The sequence below is a fragment of the Apium graveolens genome, chromosome 1 (genome assembly GCF_009905375.1).
Source record: "Apium graveolens cultivar Ventura chromosome 1, ASM990537v1, whole genome shotgun sequence".
Classification (NCBI taxonomy): domain Eukaryota; kingdom Viridiplantae; phylum Streptophyta; class Magnoliopsida; order Apiales; family Apiaceae; genus Apium; species Apium graveolens.
Genome location: NC_133647.1, coordinates 194872405 through 194897014, shown reverse-complemented (window position 1 = coordinate 194897014; position 24610 = coordinate 194872405). Strand labels below are relative to the sequence as shown.

The 24610-nt window shown below is 30.8% G+C and overlaps 1 protein-coding gene and 1 long non-coding RNA gene across 2 annotated transcripts; both read right to left on the bottom strand.

Moving 5' to 3' along the window:
• Positions 1-2670: 2670 nt before the first annotated feature.
• Positions 2671-3422, bottom strand: LOC141723606 (uncharacterized). Its single transcript, XR_012576317.1, has 2 exons — positions 3290-3422; positions 2671-2904 (listed from the first exon to the last, which is right to left on the bottom strand). It is a non-coding gene; the product is annotated as an uncharacterized LOC141723606 (long non-coding RNA).
• A 971-nt stretch (positions 3423-4393) lies between these two features.
• LOC141675030 (beta-galactosidase 9) lies at positions 4394-21603 on the bottom strand. The gene is made up of 19 exons (XM_074481741.1): positions 21325-21603; positions 17015-17110; positions 16809-16921; positions 15382-15448; positions 14660-14752; positions 13772-13915; positions 13470-13558; positions 12615-12720; positions 12205-12292; positions 11940-12061; positions 11328-11531; positions 10433-10662; positions 9152-9267; positions 7875-7972; positions 6970-7080; positions 6484-6594; positions 5593-5798; positions 5047-5395; positions 4394-4759 (listed from the first exon to the last, which is right to left on the bottom strand). The coding sequence occupies exons 1-19, from the start codon at positions 21502-21504 to the stop codon at positions 4619-4621; spliced, it is 2664 nt and encodes an 887-aa protein (XP_074337842.1). The 5' UTR covers positions 21505-21603; the 3' UTR covers positions 4394-4618.
• Between the last annotated feature and the right edge of the window lie 3007 nt (positions 21604-24610).

Genomic DNA, 24610 nt, shown 5'->3' with positions numbered 1-24610 from the left:
TTCTTGCAGCAAGTCGATGTCGGTGATTGCGATGGATTCTGAATTGCCGGTAGACATGAAGATAGTGCCACAGGACTGCATGTAACTGCCTCTGTTGCATGCATTTCTGTAACTAAAACTAACACCAGTGCAATACAAAGTGCAGATATGTAATAACCATTTAGCAGCTTCACCATCTTGAAATGTACAAACTGAATTAGTTAGAACAATGTGTGTTTGTGTGTGTGTGGAACTTAACAGAGTGAGAGTGTTGGAATAAATAGGCAAGAAAATGAATGGAATCAGATAGCAGTTATTGTCAATTTACCTAAATAAAATTTATGGTAGTGGCCTTGTGGGTCTGCTTTGAGTAACTCCCAACCAACTATCTTATTTCAACTCATAATAATTTCGATTTGAGAAAAATGGGCCTGAGGTCACTGAGTCTTCCATAAAATTATTTAATAAAATAAATAAATAAATTTATAATTTAAATTGAATAATATGATTATGAAATATTAAATTATCTATATAATAAGTGTATTACATCTACATATTATAATAAATTTATTTAAGAACTACTTTCGTTACATATGTTAATTTTATATTATATATTTTATGAGATTATTTCTATAAATAGATCTATTAAAATTTAAACTTTACTTCAAATTTGTATTAAAAACTTACCATAAGTGGTTTTCAAAAAAAAGAAAAACTTACCATAATAACACAATTCATATTTAAAATTGTATTGTAAAGTTTCTATAATTAAAATGGGTCATAATAATTAAAATGGATCATAATAAGTATATGGATCTTTTATGAACCTAATATGGATACCAAACCTAAAAATGGATAGTCCACTAGGTCAAATTAAAGTTAAAAATCATATCCGAACCAAAATATGGATACAAAACTTTAGGAAAAGGTTATCCAGCAATTTATAATATATAGACTAGTAACTCATTTTGAAATTACAAATTTAACTTTCTGTATTTATAAGAGAAAATGTTATAACCTGAGGTAGTACCCTGAGGTCATGATTCTCGTTCGATAAATAAATATTCGTAAAATCAATAATTTTGTCAAATTAATAAAAAAAAATCAGTAATTTACGTAATAAACATAATATATTTTATTATGTTGAAAATGATATGGAATAGCTAATGGGAGCAACATAATGGGACATCCACTATAGCCATAGTTGAATCATCATCGCCTAAGTTGGGACAAAGCACCACTTATGTTGTAAGATAATCTTAAAAGTGGCTTTTTTATTGGTTATTCTTTTTCAATTGTTGATTATTCAAGATCAGTAAAAGTTGGAGAAAAAGTAATTACTGATTTTTAAGAACGACATTAAAATTACATTTTTCTATAATACCCAACTTTTTTAATATTTCTTCACCTTTAATTTTTTGTTTTTAAATTCAGTATCAGTTAATAATTTAATAATTTATTGAGGTGAAGAGAGTAATTATTATTACCATTACCGCACCGATAATATATTACCCTTACATGAATATATTGAGATGTATTAACACAACAAATACAATCAAATTCTAAAACAACTTGTTTACATATTCACCGGTGAGTCTCTTGACATCTCCAACAGTCTATTGAGATCATTCTTTAATATAAAATAAATTATCAGTTTTTAGTAATTTAGTGTACATTCATCTCCAACATCACTCTTTATATTCATTCCTCATTCAATTTAATATTATTAAAAGTAAATTAAAATCATTAAAGTACAAAATAAAATGGAAAGAAATAGAGTATATCTTATTAATTTACTATAAAAATATTAGTTAAGAGCTAATTAGAAGCTTTTAGAATTGAGGAGAGAGAAGAGACTCTTAAACTTTTAAAAAGTTTCTAAGAGTCTCATGAGTTCAAATTTAAGCGGCACCTTTTATTTTACAATTTAAGAGCCTATATAGAATTTGTTCGAGATGCTCTTACAATACTTATTTCCACATCCTCTCTTAAGGCTCTGGAAAGTCTCTCCCCCTTCCCTCAAAATCACATTCTCAAACCCGAAACCCCTTCGGGGAGATAGTTTGGTTTGCCATATCCCGAAATCAGTTATGAGTTTTAGCCATTTCAACCCCATGATATTTGGTTCAGAAAAATAGAATTTCGTACTCATTTCTCAGACCCAAGGTATGAATTTTTAATAACTTGAATTAACCATTATGGGGGGTATGGTATCAATCTTTATTTTACTATTTTAATTTTTACTTTAACAATTAAATATAAATATTTAGTACTTAAAGAAATCTATGAATATAAAATATATTAAAATAATAATAAAATTAATATATTTAATTAAATTAAATTATTGACTTAACATATTTTAAATTAAAAAATTTATTACAACAATCAACAAAACACATGATATGAGATATGATACGTGTTCCTGATACTACTTTAACCCGATTCTTGATTTCAACTTGATACCACATTTTGAACCAAACGAGTCCTTACTTATTTAGTTCGGAGCCTACTTATGTACCCTGCAACTGAATTGGCCCAATTAAGCCCATTTAACGGTTTTGGTTTCTTATGTTTACCTTCAATATAGAAATATATATTATTTACCTTTAATATTAAATTACATGAAAATGAAAAAATTAAACTATATTTACTTGCAACCATATATTATTTACCCGCATACTCAATAACATGTAGATAAAAGTAAAAAAAAAAATATTATTTTCTATAATAAACACATTACAATTTATTGAGATGTGCCAAGACAACAAATACAATGAGATTCTGAAATAACTGGTTTACATGATCCACCAAGAACATATGGCATGCTCAAATTCCTGCAATACTTGTCGCACCCACTAGATCCTCCATATTTTGAACATGTTCCCACATCTAAATGTACCCAGCAAAGCTCAGCAGCTACCAGCCCTGTGACAAAATACACAACTTTTTTTTATCTAGTTTATAAAATAAGAAGAACTAATCAACATCCACAAATCAAATAGCTACCTATCGTTAATAGATGTGCTGTGAGTATTTATATAAATTATGTTACTGTTTTTTTTTTTACTAATTAATAATGTTACTATTTTCAGTTATATAAAACAAATAAATAGAAAAAAGAAAAATGAAACACCGAAAAATAGCGGCCGCTGGTTCTCTACCAGAAAAAAAAATGAAACAAACACGCCGCTAAATCTGATAATTGATTAAATTAAAGTAAATAAACTGAAACACTTTTATCTCTTCATCGATCATAAAAGTTCAAAATTATTTTTTTTGTACCATCGAAATTTAATTTTTTTTATTGTACCTGTATATATGGCCAAAACAACAAAAAAGAAAGTTATGAGCAAGTGATTTGAAGAAATCGACATGTTCTTCCCGGCCATTTTATTCCTCTTTCTGCGGTGATATATAAAAATTTAACTTCGATATATATGTAGTGTTCATAGATCAGATTTTATTTATAGTAGAGAGTAGCAATAAATACATGTCTTATAGATATGGTAACATCTATACATATAAAATCTTATGGATTTTGTTTTGGATTATGTTCTTGAAGAGTCTAAAACCTATCTCTTGAATCTCAAGAGATAAAGATTCTGATTTCCATCTTGTTTTTTAAACGGAAAAAGTCAAAACTTAAATGTGAACAAATTTTTGTTGTGTTCAAATAAAATCAGGCGAGATACAAACTAGTGAAACTTATGAAAGATGGCATGATTTATATTTCTCGATAATCATAACAAATCTCGTAAAATTTATTTCATGCTTAATGAGTCCGGTTAATAAAAATTAAAAACTCCTACAAGTGTTTGAATTGGTAATGTTTAAACGGAAACTCATTTATTTCACATATATATTAACTATGCATGTATAAGTGTTTGGATTATTAATTCGGATTTTTTATGGTGTGGCACACAATAAAAATTAATGTGTCAAATTTTGATTAATGTTTTTCTGATAAATGCTGATGGATCCCCTGTATTTATACTCAAGCAATAAGAATACTTCAAATTTATAAAAGTTAGTGTTTAATGTGTGATCATAGACATACCGTTATTAATATAGTAGCTATGTTGAATGGGATTGAGAATCCAGTACACATATTTACCGTATCTTGGTTTTGCGTCATTCACATGTTTACCATATCTTGGTTTTTCGTCATTCCCATATATATCGTTCCAATACCATCCATATTCATTTTTTCGGATATCCTCCATTTTCATTTCTAATTCTCGTTTTTAACGTTCATTGTAACGCCTCCAAGTGAGTTGATAGTGATTTTACTTTTTAACTATGTCAGATAATGATAAAATAAACGGTGACGACGACGAAGACTTGAATGATTCAGCTCAGCGTCTTTATTGTTGATGATTAATGAAATGTGGAACATATTTCTACTGCGGCATGATTTACAACTAAAAAGAACACTAGCAGTAACTTTACTTGCAACTCAAGTGATCGTTCCAAATTGAACTCTCCACCATGATCTGTTCAAATGTCAATTATTCTCAAACATTTTGATCTGAACATAGCATGGTGAACATGATATGTAAGTTGTACAGCTTACTCCAGTAGAGGGGTCCAAGCCCTACTAAAGTTTGTTCTAGAAGGTATGGACTGTAGTTATACTTGCTTACTTCATTGATGCGGATCTGGAGAATGATGAAGGCGAACATCTTGCTTCAACTGATAAAGTCTTTACAGTGCCTCGGCATGGGTCACCAAATACAGCATTTGAAACTTTAATCGAACAGCTATTTCGTCCCTCACATGCCTGATAAAATGAGAAATATTTGAGATTGAGCTTCAGTATGTTCAGCGAAGCATGTCCTGTTACACTAAGTTGGCCCATTTCCAATCATTGTTATCCCTCAAATTTAATTGTAAGATTAAAACTTAGTAAAGTTTAGGTGTAATTGTAAAAGACTTAAATTGGGAATAATACAAGGTGATAATAAAGAATTAGCAGGTTATAATGGCACACCTCTAAGAACTTTGAATATCGATAATTAGATCATAACACAAACAATTAACATACAAACACTTTTAAGTATCAGTTACCTGGGACACTACAGATAACGAGTTAGGTGCATGGCAGTTGCCTTCGGAGAAGTACTGGCATTTTCCTTGAGGGGTTCCATAGCTAGCAAATTCAATTGAAGAGATAGTATGTTCATCTTCACACTGCAAATGCAGTTCGGGTGTCACATCATTTATCGAGATTTTTCCTTTTGTAATATCTGGATGCCACCACATTTGAAGAGGTGGGTAGTGCGTCTCTGGCACTTGACCACAAATAGTTTGGCTAGAAATTGTGTTAATTGTAATTTTAGATGGGTTCCCTCCCGTTTCCTCAAACATAACTAGTAGATTTTGATTTCTCTGTAACCATGACCTCGGTACGTGGTACCTAAAAGAAAATAATCTTAGTAAGTTTATTAGATGATAATTGCAGGCTCATCACTGGTGTCTTCACATGCAGACTTAATCAGACAAGAACTATAAGCTTTCAAGGGTAAGAGTTGCTGCTCACATAGATGTTGCAAAATGACCATAACCATATAGTAATGCATTATATTCAGATAAGATCGATACAAGTATGCATACCATATTTGAGTAGGGTCCCCACAATTAGTAGTACACTTATCAGAAGAGTATGCTCCACGATAATCACAACTTCTACATCCACCTTTAGGAGAAACCAGATTCCAGTATCTTCCTATATGGTGACCATTAACCCACGCCTGTCCCTTTCCCATGCTTCCCAAATTAAGGACAACAGGATCAGTTCCGCCAGGAGCATCAAAGTATGTCTGGTGATTGCAACCAAACAACAAGAGAAACTTAAGATGTTAGTAGCACTTACCTTCCCAAAAGAAAAAAGATCTATGTAGCATATACAATAACTGATCTGCAAATAACATTAGCACAAGAGCAATATACAGTTGTGGCACTTGGGTGCATCATCAAAGATGCAACGATCATCCAAGTCCTTTAAATTAGAATTTCAATACGTCTAACACATGCGCATCTTAACACACACATCTACGTGCTTGCAAGTTAATAACCGACTAATAAATTACAAAGTATTCAAAACAACAGTACTAGTATATACCATGAGTTATACTAGCTTGTACATCACCCGCATGCAAAAAATTTACGTACAAGAAAACTCAAGTTCAAGTGTATCACTTCATTAGATTATGCCAAATATCAGTAATAAGAATAATTACTAATTTACTACAGTAAATTAAGAGGTAGTGTATGCAGCTAGTAGCAAGCTTGTTGGCACCTTATCGTCTCTTGCTATTCTAGCATCTATTTCTACTCTAGCATTAAGTAACATAGGCAGTAAGTTTTATAATTTTGTTCTATCAAAATAGAGATATTGCCTCATTGTAATACTTGGAGAAGTATGAATATAATTATCTTCTACCCCAACTGATCTCCCTCTTCCCTCTATAATCTGGCATATAATCTCAGTTTGTAAGAGGTTACCTTGTACCAAGAAAAAATTGATGGAGTAGCAACAGGCGTCAACTTGGTCCATCTCACGGATTCGGCTTTCTCCCTAGTATATAATTTTAGGAACTCACCTTTAAGTCCAACCTATTTTCATAAGAACAAAATGATTCAGAATATAGTGAACTATTTCAAAGCCCTAAAAAAGGAAATCAATTGATTAAGAAAATGTACAACTGTGAAGTCCATTGATGAAACTTTTAGATATCACAGAAAATCTAGAGGATTAATACCTAAATTTCATATCAGAACAGAAAAAGCTTTATCATACAACAAAAAAAAAAAAGCGATTCCAATTTTAGTCAGCAGGCACAGTTTAAATGTCTACTTTAACGATTCAAAAAGCTACCTCTCGTGGTTACAAAAATACCAACATGAGAAAAAGTGAATGACTAAAATCAAGTGTAACCGTTTGCTGCTAATGCTAATGTCAAAATTTAGAGAAAAGATTTCAGAAAAAACCTGGTAGGTCCACGAGGATTCTGTAAGATCTATATCCCCATTTTTGCTATTGGTAAGCTTAATACGACCTCTAAATCCAGCCCCATCTTTCTCTAAGAAGGCTCCATAATTCTGAAAATTGAAGATATAACTAAGACATACGAAACAATCCATAAAACTTTTATCATCTCCCTCTCAAATATATACAATATTTGGGCATCCCATCACACACAAAAATAATATAGAAGAATAGCTTAACTACATTCTATACTAAATACAGGAATGATATGCGAAACAAGTAGCAACCAAAACTAAGAGAATTCAGGACACAATAATTCAGACTGCATGAAGGGGTTCTTATAGCTTTCAGTTACCAAATATCTGTAATAGAGATAGGGAGCTACTAATAATGAATTGTAGGAAATCAAATTGTAATCTCATTAGTAGACTATCGGTTAGATAAAGTAGTTGTAAAGCTTTTTCTTTTTCTTTTTTTTGTATAAACCATTTTATTATTCAAAATTTAATCTTTTTTTCAGCGTCCTATTTTTCAGTTTCTTTTTCTGGATTATAATTCTGTATTCCAGTTATGACCGTAAACTGAACCTCTGTTTTTTCTGGATACGCATTTTCAATAGATACTTATGTTGATCAAATTTAATTGTATAATGTTTCTACATGTCATTGTTTTAATGAATATAGATTCACTACCAATCAAGATAATGTTTTCTGTCATTATATATATTTGCTAATTTATAATTTTTCCAATCACATAGGCGTCAATTTGTAAATGCTAAAAAAGGGGTGAAAATGAAATATAAATTCTCTGTATAACAATTATGAACAACAATAATCTTAACAATAATTAATGAATCCCCAGTAGAAAAGCAAGGTTTTAGCCCCCCTCCTCTCTTTCCTACTATTACCTGCAAGCCCACGGTTTCAGATAGCAATACTATGTCATTATATCCTTGTACAAGTTGAATAGGGTGAACCACCTTTATCCACTGCCCTTTTGCACTGCCTTCGCTTCAAAGAATGTGAAACAATTAGTAGATTTATGGAATAAGAGTGCAAAACTCTTGGAAAAGAATATGATTCGCGTAAAGAAGGATCAAGAGCAAGAGAATATATATCTGTGCCGAATTTCAAATGCCTAGACACATTTCCTAAATTTCTATAGCATTAAATTTTTTGGATAACCACTGGAAATTGGTGAGTGAGTGTAGACTGTAGAATAAGTTAAGATTAACCAGTTCTCATCTGTTCATGGATAATTACTAGATGAAGTAATGTCTGAAAAATCTAAACATAATTCTGTATAGGTAAGAGTAACTGATGAACCAATGCGCAAACATGGTGTTACAGACACATATATTAGGCAAAACAGAATTAGTTGCTTGACTTTCCCTCTGTCCCCTTAGTCTACTTAATCCTTATGTAGGGTTTCCTTTCTAAGAAAATGAATAGACTTAACAAGTTACAGTAGCTTAAAGGGGTTAATTTAATTTTAAAGAATTGTTGACTGTTACCCTCTCCAACCAACACAGCACCTGCACCAACCACCACCTGACAACCCCCTTCAGCTGCACTAACCAAAACCTCCTAAAAGGTAGAGTTGCAACTTCTTTTAATATCACAATTGAACCAGTTGATCCACATATTAACATCTGTTATAGCCACCCTGATGATATATCAGGGAGCCAAACAGAAGCAACAGGACTTCTAACTCATAGCTCAAATGAACATGTATCTTATGTTCATACTGGTGTTTCATGTGGAACCGTAGAAGGAATTCAATCGCCACTAATTAGTGTCACTATTTTCACATTTACGATTATAGACAAAATCACCATAGTTTGTTTGTGCAAGATATAGGGTGTGACTTTTAGGCATTGAACACCAGGTGCAATATACGTACAAATTTTTTTGTCAAATGATTTAGTTACTTTGGTTAAAATATATCGTGAGCAAAAATCCAATTGCTTTTAAAAAACAAACACTCCAATGCACTAGCTTGAAGGCTGCGGTGGTATCATAATTTAACAATATGGAACATGTTTCTAGAGTAAAAAAGATTTGACTGACTTGTGCTACAAATTTCCTCAATTTTAAATAGAAAATTTGCTAAAACTCATCAAGCTCAAAGAGTAAGGCGAAGATAATTTCAAATTACAGATGCAAAGAAAACAATATCACATACCTGAAAGCTCCCCATTAATGAAAATACGAACCAAATCACGCATGCTATCAATTGATAGTTCTGGACTGACCTCATTTTCCTCCCAGAATGATATTTCATCATCTGATATGTATATTCTGTGATTTATTTAAAACCATAAACTGGTATTAGAACTTAAATGGATTCATAAGACAATCAAAGGTGTAATAGGAATTAAAACATAATATGCCTAAGGTTTTTTAGGCTATAATGCCATGATAGCTCACAACCACTAAAAGGCAGATGTTAACCTACATATTTGTACATTTGGAGAAAAAAAATTATCAAAGTCAATAATATACAAATAGTGTCAAATTAAAAGGCTGAAAGAGAAATATGTTTAAATCAAGTTGCAAACAGTTTTTCATTAAAAACAGTCATTTGCAGGAATTTAAATATGCAAGCACTTCTGGCTTCAACCCCCAACATTTTACTACCAAGAGAGGAGTATTCTCCATACATGTTATAATTATATCAATGACAGATGTACATTGTATTAGGAGCCTATCACGACCTACAATTATGCTATTGCTTCAATTAGATCTAAGTATATGTCACTTCAAGAACCCAACCCTTCGCTCATAATAATTTTCTTAAACCTTCAACTCCGGTGACGAACTCTCCTTATTTCATGTTTTGAGACAGATATTCTTGTGTCTGGAAGGGAACAAAAACTAGAAAAGGAAAAAAGTGTATATTTTGTAGGCTTTGTTGTTTATGAATTGATAAAAGAAACAGAAAGAGAAACCTTCTATTAAAGCTAGGGTTTTAATTATCTGTGTAACTAGAGGAAAACGCATAGTTATTAACAATTTACACGAGTCAATTAGCTTTATTTCGAACTCAGTCCATATTATGACAAAAATCATTGACAAGAAAATGATCAAATATTTTGTCCAATAAATATAACTTAGAGAGATGAAATTATATCATGACTTAAAGTCTTAAACAGTTGAACTATTTCTCCTTTTTGACGTCTGCTAAATGTTTAAAATTACGTGTGGAATTAGAATTATACATGTACTGCTTCTGCAACTCATAAATCAAATTTAATTTGCAACTATGGCAAGAAGAGTAATAATTCCTGTTCCCACTATTTGTAGTTATGATATTACTAGTGATCACCTTTGCTCCAAATAAATCTTTGTCTTAGAATTTGAACTGACTTGAACAGGGTCGGGACAGAACTGCTTTGTACAATTGGACTAAACTGTAATGCCCATGACTGGGGATTTTTTTTAGAAAATAATCGCAGTTCCGTACCTGGTGGTATACCACAAATAATCAGATTTGTCTTTTGTGACATTCAAATGTTCCATTATGCTTCGAGATGTGAAGTTATTATTACTCCACAAACCGATTGGTTCCTTCAAAGTCATCCAGTCATGTGCAATATAAGTAACTTCTTCTTGAAACATTAGCAGCTGAGGTATATACATTTTTGAAGAAGGCAAATTAAGCTCCACGAGCTTTATTGAAGTTTGAGCTCCGACCTGTTACCAGTAAGGAACATATGTTTACCAATTTCATCATGAAAGTAAATATGAATTATATAAAGTACTAGCTATGAAATTGTCATGGTAGTGCAGAAGAGATGTAGAGTTGGGTGTGAGAAGCAGTTTTAAGATTTCTTGAATTACAAAATAAATTTAGGTTTCTTGTCTTAACATACGATCTATGGTAAGATACTGGCTTTGATTTAAATTATGTCTTTACTCCTTAGAAGGTATGCTTACGATAAAAACATAAAAAAGATATATGACAAATAGTCCGGACAGTCAAAATTAAAGGCTAGTCTACTTCTACATCACTAAACATTTCCAAGAGAAGTCTTGAGATGTAGCGCTCTTAAGTTAGATAGGGCATCTGATGCTTGTAAATGAATAGACATGCATGATGCAATATAAAACAAATAAAGGTCAACAACCAATCAACATAGTGCTCATAAGCAAAATATAACTGCAGTGCTGATAGTCACTTTGTTGCAGTCGGGGAACATAGAAATGATATTTATATGCAGAGAGACAGAGAGTATATAATTATCACATAATAACTAACCATTAATCAAATATATGATTTGAAGCTTCACTGCACAGACAATTATTCCAAGTAATAAAAGAAAGCAGAAATTTTCTTATCAGTGGTGGCATTCTTAAACCTTTGCTGTGTTGAAAGCCACATGCTTGCAATCTGGCAATATACTCACTGACCACGGAGGTAAAGTATATACTTGACCGAGAAATTCAGCATCAGCTGCTTTATGTTCATCTATATTTGCAAGGAATGCTGCACAGATACTCCCACTTTTGGAGAAAGTTCTGATTTGTCCTTCGTCCAAAATATTTCCACGGTACACATGCGCCTACGATTTGTTTGAGTTCAAGTCAACTTTCAACTTCAGATAACATATAAATTTAAGAAGAATCATAGAAATGTTAGCATCAAACTGATGACACTGATGAATTGTTAAGAAGAGTTTGGATCTTCACTTCGGTACAGACAGGGTGATTTTTCCTTCACTGAACTCTGGTTTCAAAAATGCTGAAGCAGCTATTTGATCACTTAAATGGAAAGAGGTAATGAGTATGAAGTAATCCTTGGTGGCTCAACTGAGGGACATTAGTTTCTATGATCTTGGTAGCATAAAATGGCCCATTACAGAACATTCAGGATTTTGTATGTTGTAGCTAAGTGTACAACGAAGATGACAACATAGTCAACTACAAAATATAAGACGCATAATCCTTAAACTTATTCAGTTGGGACAAACCTCCTGCTTTGGACCTAATTTCATATACTGAGGCGAATCAGCGGCAACAAGTGCAGGTTCACAAAGTTTAATAGCGGCATGAAGGTCCTTCAAGTGTCCCCATTTTGGTTGGCTCAGAAGTCCTAAGACAAATTAAAAAAAAAAGAAAAAGAAAAAGCAATTAACCACATTTCCTAAGGATGACATAATGTAAACACCAACGGAATGGATGCATACATAAGTAATCATTTTGACACATATAACTTAATGTTTGTTAAATTAATACCGTATTCATCGAGGGGGGCATCATAGTCATAACTAGTGATATAATTTGGACCTCCAGAAGTCCTTCCGAAGTTCGTACCACCAAAATACTAAAAACACAGAGTAGGACAAACATGAGTTCTAAGTCTTCCGTAGGCGATTTCTTCACATGTACAAGTAATAATCATCTTTTTGTTTGTCTAAAATGTAAAGTCCTAGATGCATTACCACTGCAGACATTAAGTAGATAAAATTTGCTTTCTTACTCGGTGAATTGAACAATATTGTCAACCAGAACCACAAGAAACATTTTTCCCAAAAATACTTCAATTCATATTTGTTAAAGAAGCTATTTATAATTGCTAAACTAATCTTTGTAAGGGTTCATATTATATTCAGAATGATAACATTATATTGGTTTGTGTGCCATACCATATAATAATTCTGAAAGCTTCCTCCACGTTGAAAAAAACGAGCAACTGCAAATGCTAGGTCTTCAACTGGTCTATGGGGTAGTGGACCACCCCAATATGCATACCTTCATTAAGAGAGAATATAAAGCAAACATAAATCACGAGCTCAGTATGCAGGCCTGTGTCGCATTATTAAGTGAAACATATTTGGTTCAGGAATACCAACAAATTAGTTTACAAATTCAAATTAATTACTTTGTTCAATAGCAATGTGAATAGCGTTTTCTTATGTCTGATTTGTGGTCACTGTGTCAGGTGTAACCATGTTTAACAGTTCACGTTGGCTGATGTCATCACATTCCACAATTAAGAACATCAAGAAATTTAATGACAGAGTTTAACATTCAACAAATTTAAGATAAGGTACAATCATGACATTCAAATGTCACTGTTTCTCTACCATTTAATTTTTTTACTCAAAATTTCCAGTCATGAACATTGTTTTATATCAGCGATCTCTTGCTGGCTTCCCAAAGATGTCATCCAACATTTTCTTTTTTGTATGGGAGAATTATTTTTCGTGCTAATTATTGGCCGTTTCCCGCCTTCTAGAGTTTGCTCTTCTATTTCTAAAGATTTCATTCCTGGGCTGACCAACTAGATACGGAATAAGAACAATACTAAACTACTTGAATAATAGATAAAACCTGAAGAAGAGGAAGAAAAAGATTCAAGAAGGATCAACAGAAATATACTGTATAAATATGATGGTAATTAATTAGGAGGTAAATGTAAAACCAAAAGCAAATACAATGAATAGATACGGAGAAGAGCATCAATCAAGTGTCATCAACAAAGATTTCTTGGTACTTACCATCCATCCCAATTTTCTGTCCAAAGCATTGGTTTCTTTTTTGAATTTGGTCTAAAACTGTCGCAATAGTATCCATTACAGGCATCTAGCTGCAAGCAACATAGTAGAAACAACAAAATGACCAAAATAATTACAATTTTGAGAGTAACTACTTATTAATTGGTGGAAAGTATTTCAATTAATCAATCTTCTCAATTCAAAAAGGGTCATATAATAAAAAATGAGAATATTTTTTTCCTCATAAACAAATGTAATAACAGCAGAAACGTGAAAAGCAAACAGCAAGGTTTAAAAAAGTTTACTATGTATTCTGGAGCATCTACTTGTCTGCACATAACCCATGGAACACCAGCACCAAGTCCAACAGCCATTTTGGCAGCCCATTTTACATAGTCCTTTCCTTTCTGTCCAAAAGAGCCCTCAATATCCCCATACTCATTCTCAATCTGATAAACACATCAATTATGGGATGCCAAAGATACTAGTAATTCAACAGGAAAAGAGAAACACCAAAGGAGTCCAATTACAAGGGACTTGTAGTAAAGCACTGAAATACATTATTAGAGTGGCAATAAGCATCACTTCTTTTTTGCAATTTCTTAATGCAAGACAACAAAAATGGTCTACTTAATAACAACTGCACCTAACCCTGATATATCAGGCACGTGATGGTCATAGTTGTTGATTGCGTAGAAGTTAGAACAACACAATTTACACTTTACAAAGTACAATACTTACACTGTGAATTTGACATTATGAATCACCTGTGATATTATGATGAATAAACCCGTACTATAATTGGAAAGAATGGAAAAGCAAAATCAAACCTTCATCAAGGTGGCATTACCAAAGTGGTTGAAGATGAAAATATTTTAGAAATAGTATAATGATTTCGTGGAAGTAACAAATGCATTGACATTATTATTACTAACGGTGATTGTTTTAGTCCTCAAGCTTAGATGTCAGTAATGACTTTAGTTATATCATATATTGTGCACCTTACTTCAGTATCTTATCATACATGATGAGATGCATTAAACGTGATATGGGGTTGTATGATTTACTAGTCACAACTTGTTTCAAACCGTTTCCCTCTTTATATAAACGGCACATTGCATCAGGCTGATTAAGTATAATATATCTACAAGGTAGTCAATATAAGATAAATTTACATAAACCATTCCTACAACCTGCAACATAATAATTGGGCCACCTTGCCAGCTAAAGAGATTTTCCTCCCGCATAAGTTCAACTATCTTTTTCACGAAACGCTGCATCTCCTCCTGGAATAGACGAGGTATGCCAACATAGCAATCAATTAATCAACATATATAGGAAAAAATAAAAACAACACCATACAGTTTGAAAGATTGGGAGGAAAAACAAAATTTAATGTACAAAATTAGAAGTAGTTTATTAAAAGGGCTCGAGAACCCACATATCAATTTCAAAAAGTTTATAAGTTTAAAAACATCTAAACTTCTTCTCTGTGATTGATCAATAATTTTATATAGGTCTGCATTTTCCAAAAATGACAACCGTATACATTGAGCTTGTGAACGAACTATGCCCTAGCTATATTTTTTAAAAGCTAATACAATATAGGATGTTTCTCAGCAGATCACATTAATACTCAATACCAAGCACTGTATGTTTTATTCTATAATATAATCTACACATGTGGATTATAATTCTGAATATAATCCACTTGATGCTGACTAAAATGTACATCGAGTTACATGATATAGAGATATCTAAAGTCACTTATATTGTATATGTGACATATATCTTGACCAAAAAGGAGGTGGAGTTTCCAAAACATGAACAAAATGGATTATACAAAATACGTAATGAATTAAATCATTTTACATTCTAAAACTGTTATCACTATTCAGAAATTTCTGCCTTGTACCTTAAATGGCTCATTGTTAGTACGAAATTCGATACCAGGCACATCACGAAGCCAGACAGGAAAGCCCCTGAAAGGTTATCACGCCATTAAATAATTGATCATTACAGTCGATCACAGGCTGCTAATAAGCAAACAATTCCGAGTCTCCATATAAAATGTAAATTTAAGCAAACTTTATGAAGATGCTGCAAAATGTAATAATCATTCAGGAACGATTTACCACAAAGACTTGAGTTATCGCTGCACAATCTATGACTGCTAATGTTTTCTTTTTTGATGTTAATGTTTTATTTACAATAAACCTTCCCTACCTGATGAAAAGGTTTAGCAGCTCATTTCTTTGTAACTTACTGTGTGTTTATGCAGGCAGGCACATGTGTGTGTGTGTGTGTTCAGTTAGATGAATAACGAGAGAATAACAAGATTTTCATTAATAGAAGAACCAATTCTGAGAGAGAGGAAATCATTGATGCAGTTATATACAACAGTTAATGGAGAAGGATTTTGCTACATAAAAAGATCGCACAAGACATTACGATCATGTTTCAGAAGTAGGTACCGAAACTCCATCGCAATGCACATAACTAATTACACCTCAGCAAGTATTGCAATTCAGGGAATCTATACTATACTATTATAAGCGAAACATGGTTTCGTTTGATCGGTTGGTTACCACCTTCCTAAAAAGGAATGCTAAAACCTTCTAAAATAAAGTTTAAACAATTATAATTTTATTAAAATAAATAAATCAAGTATCTAATATAACTACAAACTCTATAAATTGTCATCCAACTTAATATCTAATTGCACTCAACTTCTTTTTTACCTCTTTTGTAGGAAACCAAACACTTTCAAAATTAATGTTAGTAATCAAATTGTAATATAACAATAATATAATTAACAAATCAAGAAAAAATAAAAAATATTTTTAAAAAAATAATAATATCAACATATCTATCTATCTATACTATACTAAACATGGTTGTTAACACATTCCTAAAATATTTATTTTCACCTACCAAAATAAAGTTAAAAAATAATAAAATATTTACCTCTTTCACAGGAAACCAACCACTTCCAAACTTAATTTTAATAAATCATATTCTAATATTAGAAAATATTTCATATTTTTAATTCTTATTTTAAATCCGTCAGTATCACAATACATACAAAAAGTTAACTTTTTTAATTTCAATAATACATAATTATTATCTTTTATAATTTATTTTTATAAGATAAGTAAATTGCAAATATTATAATTAGTCCGTGCATCGCACGGGTTATAGGCTAGTAACTTTGAAGTAATTTAGTATGCCATTAAACTATTTCATCACAGGCTGTAAACTTGTTTCAAATGAACATACTGGAAAGTGGAAAAAAATGATAACAAAATAGAACTGCAAAAGTGAAGAGGAATAGTATGAGACCCAAAGTTCCACTCGGCGCAAACATAAGGACCTATCCGTAGATGAAGATAGAGGCCATTTGATCCCACTAGCTTCACAAACTTGACGAGATCATATCTTCCTTGAAAGTTATACTGGATTTCAAAGGTAAAAAGGAAAAAACAGCAAGAGTTAACAGAGTGTTGAATCGACCTTATAAAGGAAAATCTTTAAATAGGAAATCAAACCTTTCCTTTAACTGGTTCATGACCACTCCAAAATACGTATGTTTGGATAACATCTGCGCCACCTTCCTTGCTCTTTGCAATCAGATCAGGCCACATCTGCAAGAAAATTCTATTAAGTAGACAAGGAACACATGCACCTCGAAGCTTGTCAAAAAAATTCCATATTCCCACAAATGGAACACTGCGTATAAATTGTAGAAGTCCATATAAACTGTGATGCATAGAGAAGTATAGAGGCCCGATAGTACATTGCAACAGATAGTTACTAAATATAAGAGTTTGGTGAAACTATATGAACCTTAATGAACTGGTTCGACACAGAATAGAACGTGTCTGAGTCTCTGACATGTTGCAGTGATCGAAATGTTAGTTATTACTCGATAGTCTAAAAAAAATATTGTGGCAATTTGTAGGCATCTTCAAGGTGTACCAACCATTGCATTCGACTAAATTTTGGTTACTACTCCATTTATGTTTAATGACTACAAAAAAATTAGAGTCCGCCAAAGTTGATGAGCTATACTGAACTGCAAAGGGTAGATGATGCAAGATAACCCCTAAAAGTTTGACACGGAGCTTGACACTTATATATTGCTAAAACACTACTGATGCAATGTCTTAAATTTAAAATTTTCTAATTTACAATAGAACAAAAATAGTTTCTTCAAATATTTATTTATCTTAAAAATAGGAATCTTCACCGTAAACAATCCTCTGTTTAAAAATAGTTGTCTACTACTTTAAAAGGCATTGATCACGTAGTTACATAAATTTATTTTATTGGTCTTTAAAATACGTGCCGAAATTAATTTTGAAACGAAGGAGGGAGTAACATTAATATACTGTGTAGAAAGTGAAATTATTTTGAAACGGAGCAAGTATAAATAAAATAAAATAAAACCGGTGCAAATACGAAACTTGAAATAACAGCGTGCACATAAATTGCAACATATAGTTACTAAATATAAGACTTTGGTGAAACTATATGAACCTTAATGAACTGGTTCGACACAGAATAGACCGTGTCTGAGTCTCTGACATGTTGCAGTGATCGAAATGTTAGTTATTACTCGACAGTCTAAAAAAATATCGTGGCATTTTGTAGGCATATTCAAGGTGTACCACTACCAACCATTGGATTCGAGTGAATTTTAGTTACCCCTTTCATGTTTAATGACTACGAAAAATTAGAATCCGCCAAAGTCGTTAAGCTATATTGAGCTGCAAAGGATGATGCAAGATTGCCCCTAAAAATTTGACACAGAGCTTTACATTCAAAAAATGCTAAAACACTAATGATGATGCAGTGTCTTAAATTTATCTATACTATATTATAATAGACGAAACATTAAAAGTTTGGTAGTCGATCGGTCGTTACTTGTTAAAATTACTTAATTACCCTTACTTAATTATTTCAATTCTAATTATTGGGTCGATCAATTCTAATTCTAATTGATATTGAAGTCAACTTCATCTGTTACTTTACCAATTTCAATTCTATTTTATATCGAACTCTACATCATTATAATTTATATTAAATTCAACTTCTTCTACCAATTTATATTTTAATTCATGTCGAGTTCTATATTATTCTAATTTGTTACTTCGGCCTAAATTAATAAGCAAACTAAATATAATTATTAAGATTTAGTTGATATGTCATGTGAATCGGGCTAAGATAAAATAATAATACTACCAGTCCTCATAAAAAAATTATAAAAATGAATTTGGATAAACAAAATAATATATTTATTTATCCAGGATAAAAAAAATACATTATACAATTGATTCAGAATAACACAAAATTAAAATAAAAATACAATTCGACCAACAAAAATAAAATAATATATACTAATTATTCAGTCTAAAACAAAATTATCTTATTGATCCACACTTAAAAAAAATAAAATTAAACTAAAAATAATTAGTTTGATTTGGTCGGTGTATTGGGCATCACGCTAAAATAAAATATTATAAACCACTGATCCGAGATAAATTAAATTAATATTATACTAAGTATAATTCGTATTCTATTGATGTGAACTAAAAATAAAATTTTAATTAAAACATAAATATTATTTTTTTAAAAATACACATAGAATTATCAATAAAACTATATCGTTCAATCAGTAATATTGTCTTTTTCATATATCTTTTATAGAATTTGTGTTAATCGATTAAGTAATCAACATGCTAAAATAATATTTTTTAATGTCCCAACATAATGAAGATATTATATTTTTACCCTCAATAAAATAATAATTTCGTTATAATAACATTTCCCTCCTTACCAATGCTATCACTTTAAATAAGTTTAAATGTTCTAAAAAGTTACGAACATATACGTCTACTAATATAATTATTATGAAGTCATATCATTTAAAATTTTAAATGAACAAAATTCAAAATTGAATTCAAAATTTTAAAAAAAAACTTATATAATATTAAAAAAATCCGTGCAATCCGTGCATCACACGGGTTTTAAGTAGAGCCGGCAATTTCGTACACGACACGATAACACGTCACGAAAATAACGGGTTTGGTTTGACATTTTTGGTACACGAACACGAAAGTACACGGATGAATTTAGTGTCGGTTTTGGGTTTACACCTGGGTACACGACACGAAACGAAAGTACACGAAATAAATAAATATTTAAATAAATTTATTAAAATTATATGAATACATATATCTTACAATAATATTTTACATATAACATGTACATAATAAAATAGATTCAAATTTAAATTTCATTATAATTGAATACACTTGAGTCTTTATGACTTATTAACTTAAGACTCGATTAATAAAAATTTAATACTTAAATATATATTTTATTTATCTTTATTTTTATAATTAATTTTAAATTACACGAAACGTACACGAAATGAAGGTACAAGAATACGAAACGAAACGAATCCTTAACGGTTCGGGTTCGGGTTGGACATTCGTAACACGAAACACGAAAGTACACGACACGAAAGTACACGAAACGAACGAATTGCCAGCTCTAGTTTTAAGGGGTGAAAAACCTAAATAACCATTTTTAAATAATAATCGGCCAAAATACCCACCAGATACTCCATTTTTAGTGAAGTATCAGGTTGATACTCCACTGACATAGGAGTATCATGATACTCCTTTGTAGAGATGAGCAACGGGTCAGAACCGGACCAAACCGAACCGGAACCGAAAGAATCGAAAACCAAAATAACAATATTTCAAAAACCGAACCGGACCCGTTTATATGTAAGAACTGAACCGGAACCGAACCGTAAATTTCGGTTCGGTTCGGTTCCGAACCGAAAGAACCTAAGTTATATTTTATTTCATATTTATTTATTTTGCATATTATTTTATATTCTAACTTTTTAAATTTTGACTAGTTTTTATTATTTATTAAGGGTAATTTAGTAAAAAAGGATTTTTGATAGTGGTGGATCATTTTAAATTCGATTACTTTCTAATATTTAAGAATAAAAACATTTATAAAAATATTTGAAACTCCATATATATTTAAAGAAACTAGTAATACAATAAAATTCTTATTGTCTTAAAATTTATTAAAATGTTATAAATAAGAAAACATAATATTTGATATATATTCATATATTTATATATATATATATATATTTGTATTTATTCATTTATATACGGTTCGGTTCTTACGGTTCTAGTATGTTAAGAACCGAACCGAACCGAACCGAGAACCGAAAAATCTAGAAAAACAAGAACCGAACCGGACCTGAATTACTGAAGAACCGAATCAGAACCGCAATTTTTGATCGATTCGGTTCGGTTTTTGGTTCTCAACCGGGAAATGATTACTCCTACTCCTTTGTCAGTGGAGTAACATTTGAGATACTCCTTTGTCAGTGGAGTATCTCTAAAATTTAAAAAAAAAAAAATTATTATTATGAAATATTTTTTTCGATTGGGAAAGTAGTATCAGGACTGATGCTGACAAAGGAAAGTGGCGTATCCCAGAGTATCTTGCGGGTATTTTGAGCACTTTTTTAGAAGTATTTTGGTCATTTTTTCGGTTTTAAGCTAGTAATTTTCTAATTTACAAGAGAACAAAAATAGTTTCTTTAAATATTTATTTATCTTAAAAATAGGCATCTTCACCGTAAACAATCCTCTGTTTAAAAATAGTTGTCTACTACTTTAAAAGGCATTGATCACATAAATTTATTTTATTGGTCTTTAAAATACGTGTAGAAAGTGAAATTATTTTAAAACGGAGTGAGTATAAATAATAAAATAAAACCGGTGCAAATACGAAACTTGAAAGAACAGCGTACACATACCTGAGGAGTGGCTCTAGGGTAGTGAATACCGGCGGAAATGAGCATTCGGCGACGACCGTCGATGATCAAAGCTCGATGATCGTAACTCACATTGAACGGCGTGAAATACTCTCCGGCGACGGCGATGATCGCCGTAGTAAGGAGGAGTAAACATGGGAGTGTAATTTGAGTTGAGACCATTGTTTACTCAGAATATAAAATATTATATTTTTATTTGAACACAACTACGAGAGAAATTAAAATGAAGAAGAAGATATGTACAATCGAAACTAGTACGTGTAATCAATAAAAACACCCTTTAAAGCCAAGACTGTGTATTTGTTTTTTCTTTTTTAATCAAGGGGTCACGTCACGTGGTCACCCTTATCTTGAGCTCTCTCTTTATGTTATTTTTATTTATGTTTCGTTTATTTTCTTCCTTTTTTGTTTTTGTTAACTCTTAAGATTTTGATGTTTTGATTCGGGTTAAATATTTCCTTTTTAAAACGTAATGGATCGGTCTCAACCATTTTTTTACACTGTATTTTTAAATATTTATTCAATTTGTTACATTTTAAAATTTTCCAAAAATAATCAATTTTTTATAATATAAAAAATAAATTCATCTGTTTATTTCCACTATACCCACTTTATACATAAAATATTAATCGGTCATACCACTTTACTCACTTTTATAAATTTTAACCACTATTTTATCATTTTTCTTAACTTTCGTGCTCAACCCAAATATAAACAAATGAGAGAGACGGAGGGAGTACTAACTTTACAATCCGTACGATGCACTGGTCTTCATTAATATTTTTATATTATCAAAAATTATAATAAAAAAAAAATTGGATCATGATCTTATTAGTATATTTTTAAATAACAATAAATATTTGTTGTTGGCGAGATTCAAACTTGAATCTTGAGTGTTGTATAAATAATAATATAAATATTTGTTACTGTTAGTAGTGTATAAATATTTGGTGTTGGCGGGGTTCGAACATGAGAGTTTGAATAGTGTATATTCTTTTAGCATTTGAATTTAACGGTCATGATCACTTGATTAAAAAGATCTAACGGTCATAAATATGAATAATCAAACCAACCAAAAAAACATACAAAATATACCTCATTCCGGTTATATGGTTAAATATATACTAGCTTAAAACCCGTGAGATGCACGGATCGCGCAGATTTTTTTAATATTATATAATTTTTTTAAAAAAAATTGAATTCAATTTTTAATTTTGTTTATTTAAAACTTTAAAGATATGACTTCATAATAATTATATTAGTAGACGTATATGTTCATAACTTTTTAGAATATTTAAACTTATTTAAAGTGATATTATTGATAAGGAGGGAAATGTTATTATAACGAAATTATTATTTTATTAAGGGTAAAAATATAATGTCTTCATTATGTTGGGACCTTAAAAAATATTATTTTATCATGTTGATTACTTAATCGATTAACAATAATTCTATAAAAGATATTTAAAAAAGACAATATTACTGATTGAACGATATAATTTTATTGATAATTTTATGTGTATTTTTAAAAAAATAATATTTATGTTTTAATTAAAATTTTATTTTTAGTTCACATCAATAGGATATGAATTATACTTAGTCTAATATTAATTGAATTATCTCGGATCAGTGGTTTATATTATTTTATTTTAGCTCGATGTCCAATACACCAACCAAATTAAACTAATTATTTTTAATATAATTTTAATTTTTTTAAGTGTGGATCAATAAAATAATTTTGTTTTAGACTGAATAATTAGTATATGTTATTTTATTTTTGTTGGTCGAATTGTATTTTTATTTTAGTTTTGTGTTAGTCTGAATCAATTGTATAATTTATTTTTTTATCCTGGATAAATAAAATATATTATTTTGTTTATCCAAGTTCAGTTGTATAATTTTTTTAGGAGAACTAATAATATTATTATTTTATCTTAACCCGATTCACATTACATATCAAATAAATCTTAATAATTATATTTAATTTTCTTATTAATTTAGCCCGAAGTAATAAATTAGAATAATATAGAACTCGATATGAATTAAAATATAAATTAGTAGAAGAAGTTGAATTTAATATAAATTATAATGATATAGAATTCGATATAAAGTAGAATTGAAATCGGTAAAGCAATAGAGCAAATTGATTTCAATATCAATTAAAAGTAGAATTGATCGACCCAATAATTAGAATTGAAATAATTAAGTAAGGGTAATTAAGTAATTTCACCAAGTACCGACCGACCGACTACCAAACTTTTAATGTTTCGTCTATTATAATATAGTATAGATATATATATTTATTTGATTTTAATTTTTAGATATGTTGAAGTTTTAATTAAAATGTTAGTCAAAAAATGGAAAGTTGTAATGAATCTGAAATCTCAAGCAGTACACCAAAGAAGAAGAAGAAAAAAAGTAGAAATATTAATTTTAATGAGTTTCAGAGAACTCTAAAACTTGTATATAAGAGGAATAATATTTGGATCAACTGCTACCCGTACGGGTTCGTCCCAGAGCGGACAATATCATTCTAATATGTAGTTAGGCCTGCTTAGCAAGTCTAACGAGTGTTATCAGAATTTCAGGTTATAACAGTACATAACAATCTCATATGAGCTCCATAATGGACCTAAAAAGCAGCTGAAGGGTTACCCCATGACGGCTTTAAGGGGGCAGATGTACCTTCCACTATGGGCCTAAAGGGAGCCAGAAAGCAAAAAGGATTTCAATATAGCTCAAGGGGGAGCAAGATCACACAATCAGGTGGTAGATTCGACAGGTGTCGAGCCCGATGTGTTAAGGAAAAGATAAATTGTTAGAAGTTTTCCCACGTCGTTTGTGGGAGGAGCATATTACTATTATATATATATATATAAGAAGCCAGATAACCCCATTGGTAGGAGGCCTTCTGGGAGTTATCCAAAAACAAATTCGCGCGGACTCGGCCTAGAGCGGACAATAATATACTAATTGTAGAGTTAGGTCTGCTTAGCAAGCCCATGAAACCTCGAAGAAAAGGAAGCGAAAGTTCGATGTAATTAAAACTTATGAAGTGAAGACATAAATCACAAAAAGGTGTACAAGTATGAAAAGTGAGGTATAATTGAACCAAACAAGATGAGAAGACGTTTAATTTTTTCATATTCTCTAAAAGTTGAACATTGATGTTTTGACAAGAAAACTATGTTGTTATTTATGGTTGCATAAGAAACCAAACAAATGGATCAAAGATTAAATGATCAAAAATTATAAAAATGAATTAAAA

Excerpts from the sequence above, each read along its gene's own strand:
- LOC141675030 (XM_074481741.1), bottom strand. The coding sequence starts at position 21,504 with ATGGTCTCAACTCAAATTACACTCCCATGTTTACTCCTCCTTACTACG. Across the intron at positions 15,449-16,808 it reads TGCGCCGAGTGGAACTTTGG|GGGCTTTCCTGTCTGGCTTC; the intron begins GTCTCATACTAT and ends ATAACCTTTCAG. Across the intron at positions 5,396-5,592 it reads GGGGACCCTACTCAAATATG|GTACCACGTACCGAGGTCAT; the intron begins GTATGCATACTT and ends ATTTTCTTTTAG.